The following is a 25,866-nucleotide window of genomic DNA, read 5'->3' on the forward strand; positions in this document are numbered from 1 at the left end:
TGCCACTGACAGGTGGTTCATGGTTAGTAAGTTATTTTTTGCGGAAAGACAGAACCATCTGGACAAAACCGAACACCTGGCGCTGCAAGCAGCCTTTCTTCTATCAACATAACGGGGAAGGGGAGCTATGTGAATAATCACTCGTGTTCCGTCGATCATTATCTGATACTCAGGCCTAGAAGGTAAAGCAATAATAGACAGAAAATGCCTCTGCACCCGCTGGATATTACGTGAAAGGGAAGAATGTGGCAGGACTAAAGTATGCTGGGTTCGTGAGTAGCCGAGCAGGACAACTGGGCACAAGAAAGGGAGGGAGAGAGGGGAGGGGCAAGCGTCCCCTACTGGCGCCGTCTCCGCCCTGCACTGCCCGCCTGTAATGGGGACTGTCTGGGGCCAAGAGCGATTAATTCAAGATGGCGTCCGGCACTCTTCCTCAGCCTCCCTTGCCGCCGCCATCTTGTCTCCCCCTAGCAGCGATCCCTCAGTTACAGCCGGGTCCCACTGTCCTCCAAAAATACTTGTTCTCATTTCTCGTGCAACCCACAACAGCCCACCGCCTTTCTCTCTCTGGAAGTTGAGCTACAGCTACCCGCCCCCCCCCCCTCCCGCCCCGCAAGGCTTCCGGCCCGTTCCTGCAACAAGGAACGCCACGCGGCCTAGCTGCGGCCTTCTCGGGGCCTATACCAAAGCAGGCGCCGAGGCCTGGTTCCACGCAGTGGTAAGGGCCTAGCTCGGGCCTGTCCCGTGCTGCTTACCAGGCGGGGCGGTGGCGGCGGGCTCTGGGAGGCCTTTCTCCGCGTAGCTGGGCCGATCTCGGTGGTAATGTCGCGGCGGCGGGCGGGCGGGCGGGAGCGAAGGGGAGGGAGGGGCCGAGCTCGGAGCTGAGTGGAAGCGGCCAAGCTCCCCGGGCCGGGCAGCCGTCAGCACGTCACGTCACTGCCCGTGAGAGATCGAGGGAAATGCGGAAGGAGTTGCCGGCTCCGCTGCTGCTTGAGCCGCCTGCTCTTCGGCCCGGGGCCAGGCCAGACCGGGCGCGCGACCGAGAAGGAACCGGGTCGGGCCGGGTGGATGAAGTAGAAGGGTGGTGGGTCCCTGCCAACACCTCCCGCTGCAGCTGCTACTGCTGCCGTCGCCTCCGTTCTGCTTCGGCCGTAAAATTCCGCTCCGGGCTCACACTTGCTCAACTCGGCGTCGGGGAATGAGGAGTTGTTTAGGCCTGGAAAATCCCCAACATTTTGGGGTGGCATCTCCACAGGCATTGCCCCCGGCACCCCACCTCCCGAATCGTAATAAATCCCCCTCGCTTGCCGAAAATAAATTTATCCACAGCCATTTGGAAAATTAAAATAAGAGGTACCTTATTACGGCATTTTTAATTAAAGTATTGTCCCGCTCTCTATCTCTTCCCTCTGCCCTACCCTTCTCCATTTAACGGAGAATATACGTTTTTCTTACATAGGAAGCCAAGAAAATGAAAGTACAGTGCTTTTAAGCCCGGTTCATATATATCCATCGTTTTGGTGAATGCCGTTAACTGCCATATTTTCTGAGTCGGGGGTACTATTGTTGTACAGCTACTTTTCCAAATCGCAAATACAAAATTTGCGATTAGACGATGTGTGCTAGTCTTTTGTTGTAAAATGAATATTTCAAAATGATTATTCTCGTTTCATAGTTGCAAACTGAAATTTACTGTATACTTCATTGTAACAATCTGTTTTGTTGATGAAACAATTATTTAAGTTACGTAAATGGTTTGTACATTTCTGTTTTCAGATATCAAAATCAGATTGTGGATCTTTGATGAGTACGGATCAAATTAAGGCTCATTTCCTTTGTAGCCCTAAGGTGCAAATCACATGCATTGCATCCCATTTAATTTTTTCTATTATAAAATGTGTTAATAGCATCACAATTTTGTGGTTTTGCTTAGTGTTTATAGATGCTACGTTTTATATTTTATATTAAGCTTAGATAGCATTTTTAAAGTTAAATTAAATTTCAAGTTGCAAAATTCTCAGGTACAGTATTGTCAAATTAGATGGGGGAATTCTGAGAACTGAAATCCATCCTCGAGGGGGTGACAAGTTTAGGGAAGATTTCTCTTATATTTTCTGCTATGTATCTTCAATTATTAGCAATAAAATACATTACCACATTTACTAAATAGTTTCCCTAATATTTTATTTTTTTAAAAAAAATAGTTTTTATTAATTTTCTTCTTTAAAAACATATATTAAATTAAAAAAGACAATACAATACAAAAATACAAACATCACAAAACCAACAACAACAAACATTTAAGAACAATATAAACTTATAATTTTACTTTATACTTTATGAGAAAAAAAATATCATTCTCTATTTCAGTTATCAATATTATCCATAACCATTCAATAAAATTAATGTAAAATATTTTCATCTTCTGAGTTGGATATTCAGTGTCCTTTTACTTGTCTTGGTTATTGTTATCTTATCCATCAATCTACTATTTTCTTACCGCCTTATGTTACATTTATATTAAATATTTAATATCCTAGAAAATATTAGTTCTATAGATGTATTATATATATATATAATGAATTTAATTGTATTTTTCAAATGTATTAGTTCAAATTCAAATTTAATTCAAATGTATTATTAATATATTATTACATGTATTGTGATTTTAGTTTTCTTTCCTTTTTGCAAATCATTCATAAAAATAATTCCGAATTTTGTAGTAGTCGGTGTCTTCTTTATTTCTTAATTTTAACGTTAGCGCATCTGCCTCTGCACAGTCAAAAAAAATTTAAGAGTGAGTGAGTCATCTGGTACATTTGGTTGCTTCTAACATTGTGCTATTGCCATTCTGGCCGCTGTTAGTACATGTATTATTAAATAATATTTATCCTGTTCTAATTTTTGGTCTTTAATTCCTAACAGATATGCTTCGGGTTTCATAACTACCTTAACTTTGAGTATATCAAATAACCATCTTTGTATCTTTATCCAAAATTTTTAAATCATTGGACAAGTCCACCAAACATGATAATATGTTCCCATTTTTGCCTTACATCTCCAACATTGCGGTTTTAATTTTGGGTACATCTGAGCTAATCTTGCAAGTGGAAGATGCCATCTATAGTACATCTTACAGAGATTCTCTCTGTATGCCGTTGATTTTGTTAATTTATAATTCTTTGACCAAATTATGTCCAATTTATCTAAATTAACATTGTAACCAAAATTCTTAATCCAATTATGTATATTACCTTTGACTATGAACTCTTCCATTTTATAGTTCAATAAATATTTATATAATTTTGAAGTAATTTTTTTATCTTGTCCTAGAATTATTTTATCCAATTCAGATTCTCTTTTTTGTATTCCCATTTTATCTTTTTGGAATCTTGATTTTATTTGACTATATGGCCACCAATCTATTTTTAAACCATTTTTTTCTAATTGATCTCTATCTTTCAATTCACCTCTTTCATCTAGTAATTTACTATACAGTAGTCCCTCGCTATACCGCGCTTCACCTACTGCGGCTTCACTTCATTGTGGGTTTCTGAGGAAGTCTATCGGCAGATTTAAACAGCCCGCCGAACTCGATCGGCAGGTTTTTCAAAAAAAAAAAATATCTAAAATTGTAAATACTGTATTTAAATACTATATCTAAAATAAATACTGTGTGGGAAGGGTTTATAAACACTTAAAACAATGAAAACTTACCAAACAATTACAATATAAATACTAAGTACTATCAGTCGATAAATTCCCCATCGCGGATTTCACCTATCGCGGCCAGGTCTGGAACGTAACACCAACGATAGGTGAAGGACTACTGTATTTAATCTCTCTCGTAAGTCTTTAGTATTTGGATGTGTAATCGCTTCCATACTGGAAAACCATTTTGGAATTTGTGGATATACTTCGTATATCGAGTTTCTAATTATATGGCGTCTGAAATATTTATGTGTTTTATCTTTTTTGTCCCATAAAAAAGCATGCCATCCCATCAATAGGTCATGGCCTTCTAATAATAATAATCTTTTGTTCTCCAATTTTATCCACTCTCTTAGCCAATCTACACAAGATGCATAATAGTAAAGTTCAAAGTCAGGTAATCCAAAACCTCCTTGTCTTTTATTATCTTGCAAATATTGTAATTTAATTCTTGTTTTTTTCCCTATCCATATAAATTTAGTTATAATTCTATTTAATTCTTTAAAAAAATCTTTCTTTAGGGTGATTGGAATTGTTCTAAACAAATATAATATTTTTGGCAAAATTGACCTTTTTATTGCAGAAATTCTCCCAATGAGGGAGATTGGTAATTTATTCCATTTTTCCAATTTTATTCGTATCTTCGTAATTAGTTCTGTGTAGTTTTCGTCTTTGATTGTAATAGCCCTAGCCGAGAGATTTACAGTGTTCCCTCGATTTTCGCGGGGGATGCGTTCCAAGACCGCCCGCGAAAGTCAAATTTCTGCGAAGTAGAGATGCGGAAGTAAATACACCATTTTTGGCTATGGACAGTATCACAAGCCTTCCCTTAACACTTTAAACTCCTAAATTACCATTTCCCATTCCCTTAACAACCATTTACTCATCATTATTACTGATACTCACCATTGAATAAGACACTTAGTGATCCTGATATTTATAAACAATGATTTATTAACAATAATTATTTTTTTGTTATTTATTTGCAAAAAGTATTAGTTTGGCAATGACGTATGATGTCATCAGGCAGGAAAAACCATGGTATAGAAAAAAACCTGCAAAGTATTTTTTAAATTAATATTTTTTGAAAAACCGTGGTATAGGCTATTCGCGAAGTTCGAACCCGCGAAAATCGAGGGAACACTGTATATCCAAATATTTAATTTTTTTCTGTATTTGTAACTCTAATTTTTCCCCAATTCTTGTTTTTCTTTATTAGTTAAATTTTTAGTTAATATTTTGGTCTTTTGTTTATTAATTTTTAATCCTGCTACCTTCCCAAATTCAAAAATTTGTTTCCAGTTTGGTTGGGCTCTTCAATATTAAAAACTAAATCGTTGGCAAAAGCTTGTAGCTTGTATTCTTGTCCTTTTATTCTTATATCTGTGTTTATATCTGTGTTGTAGCGTATCTGAATTAATAAAATTTCTATTGCCATTATAAAGATTAGCGGGGAAAGGGGACATCCTTGTCAGACTCCTTTTTCTATATTAATAACATCAGTTTAATCTCCATTGAGGATTATTTTTGCTGTCTGTTGAGAATAGATAGTCTGGATGGTTCTTATAAATTTTTCTTTAAAATTCATTTTCATTGATAAAAAAAATTCAATTTAAATTGTCAAATGCCTTCTCTGCGTCTAGGAAGATTAGAGCTAAACTTTTTTCGGGATGAGCTTCATAATATTCTAAAATATTTATAACATTTCTCAAATTATTTCTTATATTTCTATTAGGTAAGATCCGGATGAATCACCTCATCAATAATTTTTTAAAATCATTCCACTATTATGGTTGTAAAAATTTTATAATCCAAATTTAGTAAAGCGATAGATCTATATTGTCGAATCAAATGTTTTTGGGTTGAGTCTTTAGGAATTAATGAAATCAATCCTTCCCTCCAGGATTGCGGAATTTGTTTAGAGCTTCATTCATTGTTGCCAACATTAATTCTTTAAAATGTTCTTATGTTTGTTTGTAAAATTCTGCTGGAATCCCGTCTATCCCGGGGGGTTTATTATTATTTTGTTTTTTGATGGCATTTTCTAATTCTGTCATTGTTATATCCTCTTCCATCTTATTAATATTTGATTCTGGTATTACTGGTAATTTGGATTTATTTAAGTATGTTTGTATATCTTCTTTTATCTCATCTCTTTTATAGAGCTCTTGGAAATAGTTTTTAGCTATTTCCCCCCCCCCCCTTCTATATCAAATTGTTTCCTGATTCATCTTCCAATTGTTGATTCCCCCCCCCTCTTTTTCCTATTTTAATTTGTAGGGTAGCCATCTGCCTGGCTTATTTGCCTGCTCAAAATAGTTTTGTTTAGTTAATTTAATTTTTTGGGCTATATCTTCCTGGACTAAAATATTTATTTTATTTTTTAACAATTCTCTTCTTTTAGTTTTCTATTTTCCAGATCATTTTGAAATTTCTTTTCCAAGTTGTTTAACTCATTCTGGTTTTCTCTTAATTGATTAGTGTTATTCTTATTTCTTTTACTAGTGTACACAATTGTCAATCCTATGACAAAGGCCTTTGTCATGTCCCAAATATTTTATATTGTATCTTTATTCCAATTTATGTCCAATAAAATTTCCAGCTCTTTCTCTGTACTGAGAGAGCGGGTCCAGCAGTCACGTGGGTTGCTCGCTGTCCAATCCGTCGAGGACCGAGCCTAGTCTTTAAAAAGCCTGCTGGATCTGCCCCTTCCCCAGAATTTGCTCGGTCCTGCGATCCAGCAGGACTTGTAGTGGCTCGTTCCTCTCGCAAAACACCTTCCCTTCGTCCCTGTGCTTTCTCTAGATAAGCCAAACCTAACTTATGGGGCTTAGGTCCAGAGGAGCCAGACATTATGGAAGATCCCTCCGAGCCAGACCCATTTAAGGCCTACAGGGAATCTCCATCTTTACCTGCAACCATTACTAATCTGCCTCCAGAGTTTCAATCTATGTTTTCTGCCTTATCTAAAGCCATTGATGCCAAGCTCTCGGCCATCAATGTGCCTTCTCACTCTCATCCCCTTCCACACGCCCCTAGGCCCGTGAGTTCACTCTCATCCTACAGAGTTCCAATTAATGAGGATTCGGATTCTTCTCAGGATGAGAACGATGACGTGGACGTAGAGGATAAAGATGACCCTTTTCATTGCCTGTCAGAAGATGAGGAATCTCAAATCAAGATTTCAACTCCGGCGGCGATATTTCCTTTTCAACTCTTCAAATCTCTTCTATTTAAAGCAAGAGTTTCTACAGGCTTAGCCGGGCAAGATAAACAGTCTGCTCCTTCCACAGATACTCCTGAGGAAAATCCACCATACTTCATGGAGTAACAGGAAGACAAAGAGGTCATTCCAATGCCAAAATTGTTTAAAGATGCTCTGGTCAAGCAGTGGGACCACCCAGCCTTTGGCTTCAATCCCACAACCAAAGACAAGAAATTATATAAGTTTTCCCCATCTTATGAAGATCTTCTTGTCTGCACTAAATCTGATGAACCGGTTAAGACTACACTCTGCGGCTGCTATGCCTGGTGAAGTAGAGGAGGTTTTAAAACCCGAATACAAACGCCTAGAGCAAATGCTCAAAAGATGTTTCTTTGCAGATACCTGGGCTATCAAGAGTGCAGCAGCAGCATCTTTTTTTTCTAGAGCTATGCTTTTATGGCTTCAACTGCTCCAGGAGCACATCCCCCCTGATGATCTACGAGGCCAACAGGATTTCAACAAAGTTTTTGCAGCGGCCCAATATGTAGCTGATGCTACCCTGCAATCATCAATATTTGCAGCCAGGTCACTAGCAGCCTCAATGACGGCCAGAAGGCTTCTATGGCTGCGCCTTTGGCAGGCGGGAGTGAGGCAAAAATGGCAGCTGGCCATGGGTCCTTTGAAGCATGATCTCCTATTTGGCGACCTCCTGGACCCTCTTCTCACTGAAACCGCTGACAAAAAGAAAGTTTTGGGGCCCACCAACAAGAAGGCCATCAAAACTCAACCCTTTCAACGTCCCAATCGTCAACAGGATCAAGGGTTCGGCTTCCAGAGAAACTCATGTCAGTATTCCCTTAGTTTTCGCTCCCAAGCTGGCAGAAACCCCAGGGGTAGAGGATCCCGTTACCAAAGAGGTTCCTCCTCAACCAGAGCTTCCAGAAAGCCCAGATGGTGAGCTGCATTCCACTCCCATAGGGGGGCGCCTGGCTTGGTTCTCCTCCAGATGGTGCCATTCCTGTAAGGACCCCTGGGTTATTGCTACTGTGGAATGTGGTCTTCAGTTGGAGTTTATTTCAATACCTCCTAAATGTTTCACTTCTTGCCCACCCCCCAGGTCTTCCCCATCTGGTCTCCAGATGGAGGAAGCTATTCAACATCTGTTGTCTATCAGGGCTATCCAACCTGTTCCATTTTCCCAAACAGGTCTGGGCTTCTACTCCATCCTCTTCATGGTCCCTAAGACATCTGGAGGATGGAGAGCCATCTTGGACCTTAAAAATTTGAACCAGTTTATTAAATATAGGAAATTTAAGATGCATTCTTTGTCATCATCCTAGCCACTATCCATCCTGGGGACTTTTTGGTCTCCTTGGATCTCACGGAAGCCTATCTTCATATTCCCATTGCCAAAGGTCACAGGAAATGTCTACGCTTTGCCTTCCAGGGCAAGCACTATCAATATAGGGCCATGCCCTTCAGGCTCTCCTTGGCTCTTCGAGTCTTTACTAAGCTCCGAGGAGCCCGGGTGGCTCACATCCAAGCCACGCCCACTCATATTTTATGCTATTTGGATGACATATTAATTCATGGGGCCTCTAAAGAGGATACCTGCTCAGACCTCAACATTACCATGTCTATCCTACAGGATCATGGTTTCTCCATTAATCTCAAAAAAAGTCAGCTCCATCCATCTAATTCTATTCAACACCTGGGGGCCATCATAAATTCGGATCTCTCTCAGGTTTTTCTCTCTACTGAGAGAAAAGTCAGTATTAAGGAGCTCATTTCCCAAATACGATCTCAGAGAAGGACTTCCATCGTTACCCTGTCCTCTCTACTGGGAAAGATGATATCCTGCATTGGCATTATCCCCTGGGCCCATCTTCACGCCAGGGATCTCCAATGGCTTCTGTTACTGTTCCAGAGATCGGGGAACAGCAACTCGACATGCCTCATCACCATCCCATCCACAGTTTTAAGATCTCATATGGTGGACCTCCCCCGCTCTGGACAAAGGATGTCCCTTCAGGTGTCCAAATCAATTCACCCTCACCACGGATGCCAGCTTATCGGCTGGGGAGCCCATGCCCAGGGCCTGATAGCCCAAGGTCAGCGGAGGAGGCTTCCAGACCTATCAACTGGCTGGAATTGAGAGCAGTGTCTTTGGCCCTCAAACAATTCAAACCGCACATCATCAATCAACATGTTCTAATTCTCACAGACAATATAGCTACAAAGAGTCATATTTGCAGACAAGGGGGCACCAGATCCAAGGCCCTGATGAGAGAAGCCCTGAATTCAATTCAATTCAATTTATTAGATTTGTATGCCGCCCCACTCCGAAGACTCGGGGCGGCTCACAACAATAATAAAAACAATATAACAGTAAACAAATCTAATATTAGATGTTCTGTCTGGGTTACTCCGGAAGTCAAGACCAACCCAAAAAGAGACGCCAGACAAGGCAAAGGCAGTTTATAAAATTCAAGAAAAACACAGATAACAGAAAATGTCCTTACAAACAGGAAAACGCTGTATCTTCAAATATATCCATGAAGGCAAAAGTCCATGCAGCAATACAGGATTCTTGCTGCCAAGACGAGGCTGTAGATAGCAGACCTACACCTCCCACGGGTCTTCCAAACTGCTGGGCCACAAGCCAGGAACAGAGACATCGAGAACCAAAGCAGGTCACCGTAACTCCAACTGATAACACTCCACATGGCTTCAAGGGCTTGCCTGCCTTTTAAACCATGCTAAAGAGGACCACACCCAAGCCCAGCTGTTCCTAATTCAGTGCTGATAATACTTATTTAATTGCTCCTTTCTTTGATCTGAACGTCTCTGTCGCAAGTCAATGACGGCTTGTGCTTCATCCCCTAATGACTCCAAGCTACTGGCTGGGGAGAGCCCCCCCCGGGGCTCTCATGCTGTTCTCCTTCGTCCCATTCCTGACTTTCCCCTCCCCCGTCCGACTGCTCAGCCCCCTCCTCTTCGCTGTCCTTTTCCTCCGGGCATGGAGCCAGCAGAGACACAGCTGGTCCCTGAGCAGCCTCAGGCTGAACCACAACAATTAGATATATAAGAAAAGATATATAAAACCCCAACAATTAAAACCATACAACACATACATACCAAACATAAAATATAAACGCCTGGGGGAGATGTCTCAGTTCCCCCATGCCTGGCGATATAGGTAGGTCTTGAGTAATTTGCGAAAGACAAGGAGGGTGGGGGCTGTTCTAATCTCCGGGGGGGGGAGTTGATTCCAGAGGGCCGGGGCCGCCACAGAGAAGGCTCTTCCCCTGGGGCCCGCCAAACGACATTGTTTAGTCGATGGGACCCAGAGAGGCCAACTCTGTGGGGCCTTATTGGTTGCTGGGATTTGTGTGGTAGCAGGCAGTTCCAGAGGTACTCTGGTCCATTGCCATGTAGGGCTTTAAAGGTCATAACCAACACTTTGAATTGTGACCAGAAACGGATCGGCAGCCAGTGCAGGCCATGGAGTGTTGTAGAAACGTGGGCAAATCTAGGAAGCCCCACAATGGCTCTCTCTGCCGCATTTTGCACGATCTGAAGTGTCCGAACAGTTTTCAAAGGTAGCCCCATATAGAGAAGTTGGGTCTCTGGGCAGAGAGGCATATTCAGTCATTAAAGGCCGACCACATATCGGGAGTCCTCAATGTACAAGCGGATTGGCTCTCCCGGTCGACTCTAGACCCAGGAGAGTGGAGCCTTCATCCGGCTCTGTTTCAGCAAATCTGCCTCAGGTTCGGTCACCCATTGCTAGACCTACTTGCGACCGAGGCCAATGCTCAACTCCCTCGATTCTACTCCAGGTTCCCATCCCCGGGAGCGGAGGCGATAAATGCTCTCAGAATCCCTTGACCTTGAGGCTTTAGGCCTTCCCTCCAATTCCAATTCTTCCAGATGTGATCCACAAGATCATCCTCGAGAAGGCCTAGGTGATTCTGATAGCCTCTCACTGGCCACGCCGGCCCTGGTTCGCAGACCTGCAACATCTGTCCATCCAGGAACCCTGGCGACTCCCCGTTTTGGAGGATATGTTGCAGCAGGGGGGGCCCTCTCTATCCAGATCTGGAGTAGTTCTACCTCACCGCTTGGCTATTATCCGGCGCGACTTAGACCTGCGGGGATAGGACCTGGACACTGTAGAAATAATCCTGAAAGCCAGAAGAGTGTCCACCAACAGGATTTACGACCATACCTGGTCCAAATTCTACCAATGGTGCTCACAGGAGGATCTATTCCCCCTGTGTATTCCCATCCACAGGATAGTAGCTTTCCTCATTAAAGGGTTCCAGCAAGGCCTTTCAACCAGCACCATCCATCGCTATCTGGCAACCCTATCTTCAGTCTTAGCAGGGCCTTGCAGACAACCACTCCGCTCCTTTCCGGAAATTCAAAATTTTCTTAGAAGTATTTCGAACCTCAGACCTTCCAGGGTTCACAGATACCCATCCTGGGACTTACCGCGGGTTCTCCATTCCCTTACTCAGGCACCATACGAACCCCTAAGGTCAGCGTCCTTCAGGTACCTATCTTACAAGTTGATAACATCTGCCTGACGCATCTCAGAATTGGCAGCCCTTTCAATTAGGCAGGATCTATGCCAGTTCCATGCGGACAAAGTAGTCTTGAGTTTCGACCCCACCTTTCTACCCAAGGTCAGTTCCATGTTCCATTGATCCCAGGACATTGTGTTGCCTTCATTTTGTTCCCACCAGAACCATCATCTAGCGGTCAGATGGCACACCCTAGATTTCACCAGAGCACTGAGAATCTACATCCAACGGACAAGACCCATTCGAAGGTCTGAAGCTCTATTCGTGGCCTACCATCCCAGATCCATGGGATCCAAGGTATCCTCAACTGTAATAGGCTGTTTGATCCGAGGGACTATCTCAAAGGCTTATGAGTCAGCTTCCCTCACCGTACCTAGAAGTATCACAGCACATTCCACAAGTGCAGCCACATCTGCCGCATGGGCAACTCAAACGCCATTGGAAGAAGTCTGCAAAACAGCCACTTGGGCCTCTCCAAACTCTTTCATAAGGCACTACAAAATTGACTCTTACGCTTCAGCGGATGCTACCTTTGGCAGAAGAGTCCTCCAATCTGTTATCTCTCACGATAGTGAACTAATCCCTCCCTAGGGACTCATCTATTGGGTATGTCCCACGTGACTGCTGGACCCGCTCTCTCAGTACGGAGAATAGGCGTTGATTGCTTACCTGAACGCCTCTTCTCGTACGATGAGCGGGTACAGCAGTCACTTCCCTCCCTGTATTTTTCTAACTATGGTTATTCCTTTAGCCTGTTTCTTTCCTATCATGAGAGTTGAACACTTTTGAGCCACCACAATTGAGCCTAAGTCTACGGATTCGCGAATTCTGGGGAAGGGGTGGATCCAGCAGGCTTTTTAAAGACTAGGCTTGGTCCTCGACGGATTGGACAGCGAGCAAACCACGTGACTGCTGTACCCGCTCATCATACGAGAAAAGGCGTTCAGGTAAGCAATCAACGCCTATTCTCAATATATAGTTTGTAATCTTTTTCTTCTAATATTTTGGTGTTCATTGTCCATCTATATTTTTTAACATTTCCTCCCTCAATTGTAAGTGAAATTGGATTGTTATCGGCCCAAGAATTAGGTTCAATTTCAATTTCTAAAATGTCTTTTTCTAACGCTATATCGGTTCACATCTTGCCTAATCTGGACCAGGACTTATGTGGGTTAGAAAAGAAAGTATATCTTTGTTCATTCTGATGCTTTTCCCTCCATACATCTTTTAATTTAAATTCCTCAACAATATCATTAAATTCAATAGGTAGTTCTTTTTTGTTTTTCTTTTCCTCTATAATCTTTTTCTATATTTGCTAACACATTGAAATAATCTACTATACAAATATTTTCTTTTCCATATTTTATTATTGTTTGATGCAAATTTTTATAGACTGGTTTTTTTATCTATATTTGGTGCATATATCACAATGAGTAGTATCTCCCCCCCCATGTAAATTTCTGTCATTAACACTCTTCCTTCCTCATCTCTGTATAACATTTGTGGATTTAACCAATCCTTTACAAAACCCGCACCCCCCCCTCCTTTTCCCATCAATGAAGTGAACAATTTCCCTATTTTTGGTTTTTCTAAAATTTGTTTATCTTTTCTTTTTATATGTACTTCTTGGAGACAAATAATATCAACACTCTCTTTCTTTAATTTACAATATATTTGTCCTCTTTTGGGGGGAGAATTCAATCCATTGATATTTACCGAAAACAATTTTATTTGTTTATATATTTTCTTGTGGATTGTTACGTTCTTTTGCTACTTCTTAGATCATGTTATGCTTTTATTTTTTCTTCTCTTCTTTTTCTAGGTTTATCAATTCTTTCTTCTCCTGATTCTCTTCCTGACTTCCTGATTCTAATTCTATACTGCTTTCTCCTTCCTTATTTAGGTGTTCAGAAATAAATTGGTCAGCCTGTTCGGGTGACACAATTGTGATCTTTTTTCCTTTCCAGGTGATCAACACCCCTTCGGGTACTAACCACCTGAATTGTATTTCTTTATCAATTTTGATGTAAAATAGTGAAGGTCCCTTCTTTTCTCTCTCTCTCTTTGGAATTTGTTTTCCTAATATTTTAATTGCATGGTTTACTCTTAATAACATTTGGTTTAATAAAATGTATGATATTTAGGGGGAACAGTATTAAAAGTTGAAGTAATCAGGAGCAACTATCCATTCTTATGAACACTTTATACACCATAGTTTATAGAATTCAGTGTCATGTGATGTAATATTGGAAATTCAATTTAGAATTAAGAATAGGTTTAAACATGTAGGAGGATAAAGACAGCTATGGTTCTCTGTCAAAGTGTCTGCATGAAATCCATTTTAAAACTTGAGGTTTTTAGGAAGCATCTACCGTATTTTTCAGAGTATAAGATGTACAGGAGTATAAGACACACATAGATTTTAGAGGTGGAAAACAAGGAAAAAAGTATTCTGAACCAAATGGTGTAGTAATATATTATTTAATAAAATACCAGTGTAGCAGAATACTTTTTACAAACATGTTTATTTTTTTACAATCATGTACACATTTTACAAACTTCAAACTTGACAGCTTTAAGACTTGCGGGCCAACTCCCAGAATTCCTCCTCCAGTCGGAATGGGAGTTGAAATCCACAAGTCTTAAACTTGCCAAGTTTGAATACCCTTGCACTGCTAACCCCTAATCCAGGGGTCTTCAAACTTGAATTTTAAGACTAATGGACGTCAATTCCCAAAATTCCTCCTCCAATCATGCTAGATGAGATAATGAGAAGGCAAAAAAGCTCAATTTTTTGTGAAAAACAGGCTGCTTTTTGCTCTTTTTTTTTGCAAAAATTGGGTGGTCAAAGAGTCTGGGGAGCCTGCAGACAGGTCTTGTGTGCTGGGGGATGGCAAAAATGCCCAGGAGCTCTCTGCAGGCTTCCCAGACCTTCTGTCCACTCCATTTTTGTGCAAGAAATAGGTGAAAATGGCTATTTTTACCATTCTCAAGTACCCAAGAGCTCTGCAGGTGGGGCACAGGGCTTCGGACAGCAAAAATGTCTACATTCAGTGTATAAGACATATCAACATTTCTCCCCTCTTTTAGGGGGGAAAGATGTGTCTTATACTCCGAAAAATATGGTAATTAGTTACTTTGCAAACAAAATTATTTTGGTCTCATCAGCAAACTTTTCCTTATAACCAGGGGTGGGCTCCTGCCCGGACGAGGGGAAATGCAGTGGGGTAGCAAAAATGAAGCTCCACCCCAGAGCACCCAATTTTCACTGAAAGATATTGAAAGAAAATGGAGGGCGTTCTGCATAAGCCATGCCCACAGTGTGGTAGTAAAAATTTTGGTAGCCCTACACTGGTCATAACCAAATAAAACATATGGTATATTAATTGAATAAATTGGCTGGTTTGCAGTTTTTGTGATACATCAATCAAACATACAAAAATTTAAATATAAAAGGATCAATACAATCACAAAAAAATATAAAAAATAGAGGTTTAAAAAGTTTGGAAATTACATTATGAGCAGTATAGATTTCTTCCTACATTGTGCCATTCTTAGCCAATTTTCAGGCCTGAAAAGTCCACAATTCTTATATGTAAGCTATGAAGAACAGCAATCATTAATAGTCCTGTTGATACTGGCTGCAATGCAACTATAAACAGGACAATACCACTATATCAGTTAATGTTAAACTCTCAAGTATATCTTCAATTGCAAGATGATACAATCCTTACTGATGCAATACATAATAGGAAATTTTGTACATTATTCTAAACCAGTGTTGGTGAACCTTTTCAGCACCAAGTGATGGAACAGGAGCACGCGTGTGAGAGAACACTGAAAAGCAAGAGCAGCTCCCTAGTGCACACTCATGGGAGTGCTGGAAACTGGAAAAGTAGTTCCCCTGCATGCATGCATGCACCAGGATCCTGGGTTTCCAGCATGCATATCAGTCACCTGGAATGTCTGGTGTGCCTAGAGAGATGGCTCTGCATGCCACTTCCGGCATATGTGCCATAGGTTCACCATCATGATCCTAAACTATGATTTGTTTGAATAAAAATTTGTTGAATCAAGACAAACATAACATCAGATTGTTACTTAGTGTGATATGTAAACCAAGCCTTTTTTTGTTAATATATTTTGGTTTTAGAATTTTTATGATGATTAATACATATTTGATTAATACAATATTTAAGACAGTATACTTTGTTTTCAAGGAATCTCTAGAACCTATATAACAGGAGGACCAATCCTAGGTTAAGGCTATGCTTTTATCCCCCATAAATTTTGTTTTCATTGCAGAAATTCTTTGGAGTCCCATACTAATTCCAGTAAAACAGACACTAGGTGTGTTTCATAGTTAGATTGATGAACAGTCTGAGAATATTTAAGTATTTTCCTAGACCAAAATCTTAAAGGAGACAGGATAAACTATCAGAACAGAATTTGACATTTCAAACTATAGAAAATCCAATATGTGCAAATTTCAAGGATAGAAAATACAGTTAAACATTAAATTATTTTTAAATCACCCATATGAATACTTGCAGAGGATAGCAGCTGCATTATTTATATAAAAAAGAAAAAAGTCCATATTCTGCTTGAAAATTTTTAAACATTAAATTCAGATTGCCCTTCAGGGGCCATTGCTTAGGACACTTCACATAAATCTTACTAATGGAATTAGGTTCAGAGCAAATTAATAATTTTATGCTCAATCTTGCAAGCAGGTCACACAAAAGTAATGCAATATTCCAGAATCAAGTTGCAATAATCCATTACTTAGAATATGTTATACAGTACTGGATAATTTACTTTTATCACATTATGTATTTGTTCATGTTTTTTTTTAGCCTGCCCCAGTTGGAAGAATAATATTAATAAAAAATCATCAATATTTCTACAATCAAGTAGAGTAAAAACAATAATAGGGGAATCCATGAGGAAGAGACCAAACAGAATAAGGACCAAGACAGAAAAGATGTCATCTGGTCTATGATTCTATAACCAGAAAAATTCAAATTTTGGATTTGATAACCCATAAAGGAAATTTAATCAAAAATGGTTTTTATATTGATGTAAATTCTGTGTAAAATTTATATGCAAAGTTATTTGAAACATAATCCCACAACATAATTTGCCATTACTTTACAGAGGGATTATATGTATTTAATGTGATGTTTAACATAAAAGTTCAACTTTTAGAACTGTTGTAAATGTATTGGACAAAATAAATAAATAAAATAAATAAATAAATAAAATCATTTTCAAAAATTGTTGAACTTTACAGCAGTGCCATTAAATATTGAATAAGCATCCAACTTGATTGTTACATAACCAATATTTTTTAGAAAATTGTCAGTTTAGGAACTAATTCTGGATTAATATTAGTAATACATATTTTAAAGTACAACATTTAACTACAAATGTATTATTTTTTTCCATTGCTGCATATCGTATCTTAAATACTGTATCCATTTGGTCATGCAATCTTTAACTTGCTCAGTTTTTGAGTAAAATCTTACCAACTAGAAGGAAAACTACTGGATTTTGTGTCCACTTAAAAAGGTCCATATTAGGTGCAAATAACTGGCAGTTATATTCCCACTGTTGTCCAACCTACTCTCAATAATATATATTAGATTAGTGTGCTTATTAATTCCATACCAAAGATGGATATGATGTGAGCATTTGCAGAGAGGAATATATGCTGAAATGTTATGCAGATAATGTGATATTAACTGTCATAGGATCACAAAAGGCAATATAACAGTTAAGAAAAACAAATTTTTCAATCTACTCCAAGAATATAGTTGTCAAAATAGCTGACTCCACGAAATGCCAGGGTTTGCACCTAACAGGCAACAATAAAAATAACTATTTAAATTATGACAAGAGAAGAGACTGAAAAATGGGGCAGCTTAAAGTTACCATGGTTAGGATCAGTTGCAATCATCAAAATGTATGTATCATCCCAGCTAAACTATTTCAAGTAAGTATTCATGTTTTATCAGCAATCCCACAGGATGCTGAGTATCTAAAATGTCACGAATTACTGATATGGTGTTGCATCATAATTACATTAAACCAGGTCTACTGTATAAATCATTATTCATTTCTCAACTTGCAATTCAGTTATACAGCATTTCAATACAATAATTTTAGCCTTTTTCAAATTATTAGAATAGACAAATATTTTATTTTGACTGCGTAATTAGAATTATATTTCAAAATTCTCTCTTGAGGGGTTTAAATTTTTTTAAAAAAACATTTACTGACAGATAAATAGGACCAGTGGTTTGGGACCATCTAGCTGTAAATATAACAGCATTCAATAATATGTAGAATTGTATTTGCTGCAATGTCAAAGTATGTATACAACAAGAAAGAAAATTCATCTTCCGAGAAAAGTTTATTTGTTTAACTTGGTTTCATTGTCAAACATTTCAGTTTTTTGTTACTCAATGAAAAAATAAGCAATTTTCAAAATTTCAAATCAGATTATGGGGTCTTGAGTTACATTGTTTAAAATCAAATAGTCAGCCAGCCCCAGACAATCTGTAAAAAACTGACATAAATGGAAAACAAATTTAGTTTTTATGAAATACTGGAGAATTAGATCCATCTTTGTTAATTTGTTTAATTTATTGCAGATACTGTCAAGAATTTTAGTTAGAAATTTGATTTTAAATACAATGTGGACATTATCTGTGCAACAGCTTCCTCACTAAAAATGCATTCCAACTGTATGGAAACACTTCATTTTTCACACATTGAAAAATTGGCTTTTTGCTTTCAATCATCATCCACAGTAGGCTTGATTGTCACTCCTCTTCTAATTTGTCCCCATCCAATTAAACTGAAAAACAAGAAAAGGAGATTAGAATAACTTCCCCTAAATTCAATGTATAAGATAATATTAAGTTAATAATCATTTCCCATTCCAGATAATTCATGAATCACCTTTGGAATACTGAGAATGGCCATTATCAGAAAAAAAGAACAACCTCAAAGTATGATCGCTCCAATATGAAATGTTTTGTACACCACTGTATACAGGTAAGTTCTCTCATGAGAATTAGAACAAGTAGCAACATAGTAGTAAATGAAATGTGAATGACCATGCTTGACTTATGTAAGTACTGATATAGTTAAGCAAATCATGTGACTGTGAGTTGCAATAGGGAAGGTGAGTTGTCACCTTCCCTATTGACTTCATATCAAAAGCGAGCCATGAAGGTCACAAATTGTGATTACCGTATTTTTCGGAGTAGAAGACGCACCTTTTTCGTCCCTAAAAGAGGCTGATAATCTGAATGTAGCTTTTCCCCCCCAGCCCTAACTAGCTGCTAACAATCTTACCAACTCTTCCCTTGCATGCTCTTTCATTGTTTCTCTCTGTGAAGAATGTTTTCCAAGCTCTAAGCCTTTGACGGGATTTTTTCATTACTCTAACTTGCTCTGAGTAAGTTTCTTTCCAGCCATAACCAGGTGCTAACGATGTTCCCAGCTCTTACCGGCTTGAAAGCTCTTTCATTGTTACTCTCTGCGAAGAATGTTTTCCAAACCCTGTCTTTGATTTTTTTTTTTCATTCTCTATTTACTCCAAATGTTTCTTTGCTGCCCTAACCAGGTGCTAATGATTTTCCCAGCTTTTACCGGCTTCCAAGCTCTTTCATTGTTACTCTCTGCCAAGAATGTATTCTAAACCGTGTATTTGTATGGTTTTTTTCTCATTGCTTTACTTGTTCCAGATATTTCTTTCCAGCCCTAACCAGGTGCTATTAATGTACCCAAGCTCTTTCATTAATGTACCCAAGCTCTTTCATTGTTATTCTCTGCGAAGAATGTTTTCCAAACCCTAAGTCTTTAAGGTTTTTTTTAATTACACTAACTTGCTCTGAGTAAATTTCTTTCCAGCCCTAACCAGGTGCTAACGATGTTCCCAGCTCTTACCAGCTTGCAAGCTCTTTCATTGTTACTCTCTGCAATGAAGAATGTTTTCCAAGTCCTATGTCTTTGCAGGGTGTTTTCCATTGCTCTACTTGCTCCGACTGTTTCTTTCCAGGTGCTAGTGATGTTCCCAACTCTTACTGGCTTGCAAGCTCTTTCATTGTCACTCTCTCAGAATAAAGGTTTTTTTAAGCCCTTAAGCAGGGGATAAAATGATGTGCTGAAGCTGACTAGACTAAGGATGGTAGCCAGATGAATACCAGGTAAACACATTATTGTCCTTATTTTCCTCCTCCCAAATTAAGATGCCTTACGAGTATATGGAGAGGGGCGGCATACAAATCTAATAAATAATAATAGTCTGGTGCGTCTTATATTCTGAAAAATACGGTATGTGACTGTGGGAGACTCAGATGATAAAATTAGATGCTGCTTACCAAATGTCTGAATTATTATCACACGACCTTGGAATTCTGCATCCATCATAAGTTTGAGGACCAACTATACCAACTTACTTTTTCAATGGTATTATGATTTTCAGCAGTTGCAATCAAAGACTTCCTATGTCCTATTTAATTAGTATCGTTTGACATTTTACTGTATTTGATAAACATCAACATCAACATAAACAACAACAGTCCTTACAATATAGTTCTATGATATTTCAGTAACTGAAATTATTATTATAATATTTTCTATTTTATTGAACTTAGAATTTCACCACTATAAAAAGTCATTCCGTGTCAAGTGCACCACTGCTCCCCACCTTACCATCTCAGATTTTGATGAAATTTGGCAAAATTTTAGTTCAAAAGACTAAAAATAGGGAGTTCTAGGACAGTGTTTCCCAACCTTTTTTGAGCCACGGCACATTATTCATATTTTCAAAATCCTGGGGAACATTGGGGGGGGGGGGGCGCTAAAAAAAAGTTTGGACAAAAAACCCTCTCTTCCTCCCTTTCGCTCTATTTCTCCTTCCCTCTTTCTCTTCCTTCCCTTCTTTCTCTCTCTCCATCCCTATTTCTTTCTTCCTTCCTCTTTTTTGCTCTTTCTCTCTCCCTCCTTCCCTCCCTCTATGTCTTTCTCTCTCCCTCCTTCCCCCTCTCTTGCTCTCTCTCTTGCTTTTTTTCTCTCTTGCTCTCTCTCTCTCTGTCTCGCTATCTCTCTTTCTCTCTTTCTCTGTCTCTTGCTATCTCTCTCTTTCTCTCTCCCTGCCTCTCTTTCTTTTTTTCTCTCTCTCTCTGGCTATCTCTCTTTCTCTCTCTCTCTCTGCCTCTCTTGCTATCTCTCTCTTTCTCTCTCTCTGCCTCTCTTGCTATCTCTTTTTTTCTCTCTCTCTCTCTTGCTATCTTTCTTTCTTTCTCTCTGTCTCTCTTGCTATCTCTCTTTCTTTCTCTCTCTTGCTATCTCGCTTTCTTTCTCTCTCTCTTTCTCTCTCTCACTCGTTACACCACGACGACAACAGCGGCATTGGGCAGTAGCCAGGGGTGGCGGCAGAGCGGCTGACTGTGAGCGGGAGCCCTGATGGCGGCAGCTGGACGTGCTGCTGGACGCTGTATATGCTGGCGCTGCGCTGGGCATGGGGCTGGCACCTCCGGCCCAGCCAGCGAGCCAGTGCCAGCCCCGCAGCGCCAGCATGTACAGCGTCCAGCAGCATGTCCAACTGCCACTGTCGGTGCTTCCACCCTGGAGCTCCCTCTTGCCGCCGCCATCTCCCCGCGACTGCCTGGGGCCGCTGCAGGCAGCACCCTCACGCTCCCACTGCCAGTGCCCTCCCGCCGGGCCCCAAAGGACATTGGTTGCCACCCCCACTAGGGAAGCTCCAGCTGGGCGTGCCGCTGCCGGTGCCTCTGCCCTGGAGCTCTTGCCACCGCCATCCCCCGGCTACTACCTGGTGCCACTGCTGATGGCGCCCTCCTTCTCTCGCTACCGGTGCCCTCCCGCCAGGCCCCAAAGGACACTTGCCGCCGATGCCAGGGAAGCTCCAGCTGGGCGGGGAGCTGCCGGTGCCTCCGACCTGGAGCTTCCACTCGCAACTGTCCCCCGGCTACTGCCCGATGCCGCTGTTTCCGGCGCTCTCCTGTTGGGCTCCAAAGAAGGAAGGCGGGAAAAAGGAGGCGTGAAGAATGAAGCTCTCCTTTTTCCCGCCTTCCTTCTTTGGGGCCCAGCAGGAGAGCGCCGGAAACAACGGCATCGGGCAGTAGCCGGGGGACAGTTGCGAATGGGAGCTCCAGGTCGGAGGCACCGGCAGCACCCCGCCCAGCTGGAGCTTCCCTAGGAGCTTCGTGGCACACCTGACCATGTCTCTTGGCACACTGGTTGGGAAAAGCTGTTCTAGGAGACCTCAAGTAAAGGGTTGCAAAATGCTGAATCCGCAAAAATGACATTTTGGGCCAACTTCCAGAAGCTGTAAACGTGGCAGTTTCAGTAGTATGTTAGAGATATTTGGAGAACCGGCGCACCTTGTAAAGCTTTATAAACTGACAAAACCCCATGTACCTACTCCTCTTACTTTTTACATGGTTTAGGGTCAAACCTTGCAAAAACCCCTTCAAAAATGAAATTACAGCAATCTTCAGGCTGCTGTAGTTTCAAAACTACTTGGTGTTTCATGCTGATTTTTGGCAGGTGTACTAAGCAGTGTTCCCTCTAAATTTTTTTTGGGGTGGGCGGAAAAGTATAGTGTCTGAGCAGCAGTCCCTTCGGGACTGGGTGGCACAGAAATAATAAACAAACAAACAAACAAACAAACAAACAAACAACCCACCCTGTTTTGCCTCAAGAGAATTTCAAAATAAAATACTGTACTGTGTGTCTATAAAAGTGAGCTCATAATAGGGCAACTCTATCAATATCAAAATGCCACTTAAATAGTTGAGCTAGTTTCAAACTAGATTTTGATTTTTTTTCTCTCTTCCTTACTCCCATTCTTTTTCTTTCTCTTTTCCTTCCTCTCTTTTTTCTATCTGTTTCTCTCTCTTCCTCTCTCTCTCCTTCCCTCTCACTCTTTCCCTCTTGGCTTCTGGGCAGGTTTGGAAAACTCTGAGTTGATGATGATTTTTAAGTGAGCGATTGCTCACTGCTCAGCTTAGAGGGAACTATGGTACTAAGTACACATCTGCATGAGGACTTCCAATTTGCAGCACCTTCCTTCAAGATGTTGAAAAAATATGAGTTCAAAGTTGGTACTTAATGGGTTTTTGCCAAATTTTGGCTACCTTTGATGCCCTGTTTGATCCTGTGGGACAGCTTCAATCCTCTTCAATTTAGCACCATTAGAAAGATCAGATTCTCTTCTTTAAGAATACAGTGATACCTTGTCTTACGAACCCCTCGTTATATGAACTTTTCGAGGTACGAACCCGGGGTTTAAGATTTCTTTGCCTCGTCTTAAAAACCCTTTCCGTCTTACAAACCCGAGCCTGGGTCTGTGGGCTCTATTACTGTGCATGCGCTCTCTGACTGCCAAAGGGATTCCCCTGCCTTGTGACTGTCACCGCTGGGATTTCCCATTAGTTTCCCACCCCCATCGGGATTCTTCGCCTCCCGACTGACAGCCGAAGCGCCTGGGATTTTCCCTTGGCTTTCCAGCGGCTGGTTGAGATGCCCCCCTTCCTCATCCTCTTGCCCGGCGGGAGGTGAATTGCTGGGGGGTCGGCCCTCCTGTTCCCCCAAGTGGAACACGCAAAGCCGGGCCGCCGCTGCCGAAGGAGACTTGAGCCTCCAAGTCCTACCCACCCCTCCGTCCCGCCCATTGCTCAGCCGGCAGGATCCTCAGTAGCTGGCCGGCAGAACCTGCCTCCCGAGCCCTCTTCCCCAGCGGGAGGCAAAGCACTGGGGGCGGGTGACAGGCTCCAGGTCCGGAGTCACCCCTCCTGCCCCTCCAAGGTTCGTACGAAGCCAAGCTTCCCAGCCAGCGGTGGGGGCAAGTGGAGGTGTCAGGAGTTTCTCCGCACAGTGTCCTTGCTCTCCCAATGGGTGGAGAGAAGTTCGAGAGAAGCTCCTGATGCCATGCCCCCTCCTGGCAGCCGCTTGCGACACGGAGGCTATGATCGCCGAGCCAGGGTTGTCGGAATCCACACACGCCCGCCCCTCTCTGCTTCCTCCGCCCCCTCCTGCTTTCCCCGGCACTTTGCTTGCCTCCGGCGACTGTCCGCTTCCCCGGCTCACTGCTCCAGTCAGCTTCCCCGGTGCTGGCTTGAACGAGCCATTTGTGTTGTCCCTACAGCACTCGGGACAGGGGGAGGTGGCTGGACTGGATTGAATTAACCTCTTTCTCCTGATCATCTCCATTTTTTAAAAAAATTGGACACGAATTCGATTCCAAGGGGATCGAATGCCGGAACACTAAGGAACCAGAGTAAGGAAAGGTGGAAGTTATTAAGAATGCACAGCGTTGGAATAGGCAAACCGGTAGGCAAGGCAGCCCGCCCTGGGAATGTGAAGCCTCGATGCCTGGGTTGAACAAGCAGAGACTCCAGTGCCTTGAGCTTGGCTGTTTTTATTAGAAGGGGAACTGTCAAAAAAAAAATCACTGTATATTGTTTTAATTTTGGAGTCTCTTCATATAAAGATTGAAAAAATGTCTTCATCTGTTTGCGGGAAGCCTGTGATTTCTCCACTGCACTCTTGATAAAACAGCAGTAAAAGTGATTCTTTTTTCAATAAGGAGCATTAAAAAAAAAAAGAATAATAAATAATAACAGTATACAATAAAATAAATATAATAAATATAATATCAACAACAGTAACAGTAACAATAATAAATTCTTTTTTCAATAAGGAGCATTTTTAAAAGAAAGAATAATAAATAATAATATACAATATAATATAATATAATAAATACAATATGCATGTGTCACAGACTTTTCTAGACGCACCAACACGAGCTCCGATGTGATAAATTGAACAAAGGGGAAAATCTCCCTCAAAACATCATAATTTTTTCTTGAAGATAAGCAGAGGGTAGAGCATTTACAGAAGTCCAAAGAGAATCTAAGATTTGTGGTTTTAAGGGAAGACAGATCTTCTTTCGCTATCACAAAGTGACTACAATAAATCTTAATAAAATGGCTGAAGGGGCTGACCCTAGCCTAGGGAAAATTGAAACGAAACTGGATCAATTGCTTCAGATTGTTACTGGTTTTGAACAAAGATTTCTGCGAGTGGAAACTTTGTTGGAAAATCTTTCCTTAAATATTAAAACAGTTAAAAAAGGAGCAGATGAGTCAGATGAAAAAATTCGGAATTTAGAGCAACAAGTTAAAAGTCAGGATGAGATTTGTAAGCAATTGAATTATAGACTTGCCAATTTGGAAAACCGTCAAAGGAGAAGAAATTTACGTCTGCGTGGTTTTAGACCAGATTTTGCTCCAGGCTTGAAATTAGCTTAAGCAATTCTTGGTTGGATGAAAGCGCAGGGCGCTCAAGTTGTTTTTGATGACAGAGTGCGTGTACATTGGGGCATTCCATGTAGAAACCGGGAGAGGCAAGGAGACATTGTTATGGCCTTGGCCAGTGAGAAGAAAGCTGATATTATCTATAAGTATTTGAAAAGTTGTGCTGGCCTTAATCAAGATGGAAACGAGATAAGAGTACTTAGAGATCTCTCCTGGGAAACTTTGAGAGTGAGAGCTGCTTTACGCGCAATTTCAAGCCATCTTTATCAAAGTGGAAAACAGTTTACCTTGGGTTTTCCAGCTGCCATTTGGGTGTTCCAGGAAAATAAGATATTTAGAGCACGATTATTGGAGGAGGGAAAGGCACTATTGAACCAACTGGGTATTGAGTTTGGAGAAAGCGGAGCACAAGGAGCAGAAGGAGGGGAGAGCGGAGCAGTTGGAGAGCCACAAGGAGCAGAAGAAGATTATTTCAGCGGTCGCAGTACCCCAGACGAGGAGAAAAGGCAAAGGGAGGAGCAGCTAAAGCAGTTGACTGGGGTGAGGAAAGGGAAAATAAGGAAACCAAGAGAAAAACAAGAGGGGGAAAGGGTTATTGATGAAGTGGACAAGGCCATTGGAGCTGTGAGTTCCGCCACCTGTTTGCTGGATCCGTGTCCATCTTGGCTGGTTTCGGCCAGCAGGGAGGTGACATGGAGCTGGGTCCAGGAGATTGTCAACGCTTCTCTGGGGAGGGGGTCCCTCCCGGCTCCCTACAAGGAGGCACTTGTGCACCCCCTCCTCAAGAAACCTTCCTTGGACCCAGCCATTCTTAACAACTATTGCCCAGTCTCCAACCTCCCCTTCATGGGGAAGGTTGTTGAGAAGGTGATGGCGCTCCAGCTCCAGCGGTCCTTGGAAGAAGCCGATTACCTAGGTCCTCAGCAGTCAGGATTCAGGCCCGGCTACAGCACGGAAACTGCTTTGGTCAGTCTGATGGATGATCTCTGGTGGGCCCGGTACAGGG

The 25,866-nt window shown here is 41.2% G+C and overlaps 2 protein-coding genes and 1 long non-coding RNA gene across 6 annotated transcripts in view; 1 reads left to right on the top strand and 2 right to left on the bottom strand.

Annotated features, from left to right (window-relative positions):
• Positions 1-1,324, bottom strand: part of ZFX (zinc finger protein X-linked) — a 29,032-nt gene extending 27,708 nt beyond the window's left edge. Inside the window, exon 1 of the mRNA XM_070750676.1 lies at positions 756-1,324. The gene's annotated coding sequence lies outside the window, so the exon portion shown is untranslated. The remainder of the gene's footprint in view (positions 1-755) is intronic.
• The window catches only part of LOC139166731 (uncharacterized), a 44,418-nt gene continuing 19,423 nt past the window's right edge, over positions 872-25,866 (top strand). Inside the window, exons 1-3 of one of the 2 annotated variants that reach the window (XR_011559025.1) lie at positions 872-1,848; positions 4,068-4,108; positions 16,362-16,730. This is a non-coding gene — a long non-coding RNA (uncharacterized lncRNA). Of the gene's footprint in view, positions 1,849-4,067; positions 4,109-16,361; positions 16,731-18,455; positions 18,568-25,866 lie in introns of those variants that run through there. The other variant, XR_011559026.1, reaches the window with a different exon arrangement.
• EIF2S3 (eukaryotic translation initiation factor 2 subunit gamma) overlaps positions 17,902-25,866 on the bottom strand; it is an 87,760-nt gene continuing 79,795 nt past the window's right edge. For all 3 annotated transcript variants that reach the window (XM_070750690.1, XM_070750688.1, XM_070750691.1), the window contains one exon: positions 17,902-18,367. In XM_070750690.1, the coding sequence (XP_070606791.1) occupies positions 18,304-18,367 (64 nt within the window). In that variant the 3' untranslated portion in view covers positions 17,902-18,303. The remainder of the gene's footprint in view (positions 18,368-25,866) is intronic.

Source organism: Erythrolamprus reginae, chromosome 4 (assembly GCF_031021105.1).
Source record: "Erythrolamprus reginae isolate rEryReg1 chromosome 4, rEryReg1.hap1, whole genome shotgun sequence".
Classification (NCBI taxonomy): Eukaryota; Metazoa; Chordata; class Lepidosauria; order Squamata; family Dipsadidae; genus Erythrolamprus; species Erythrolamprus reginae.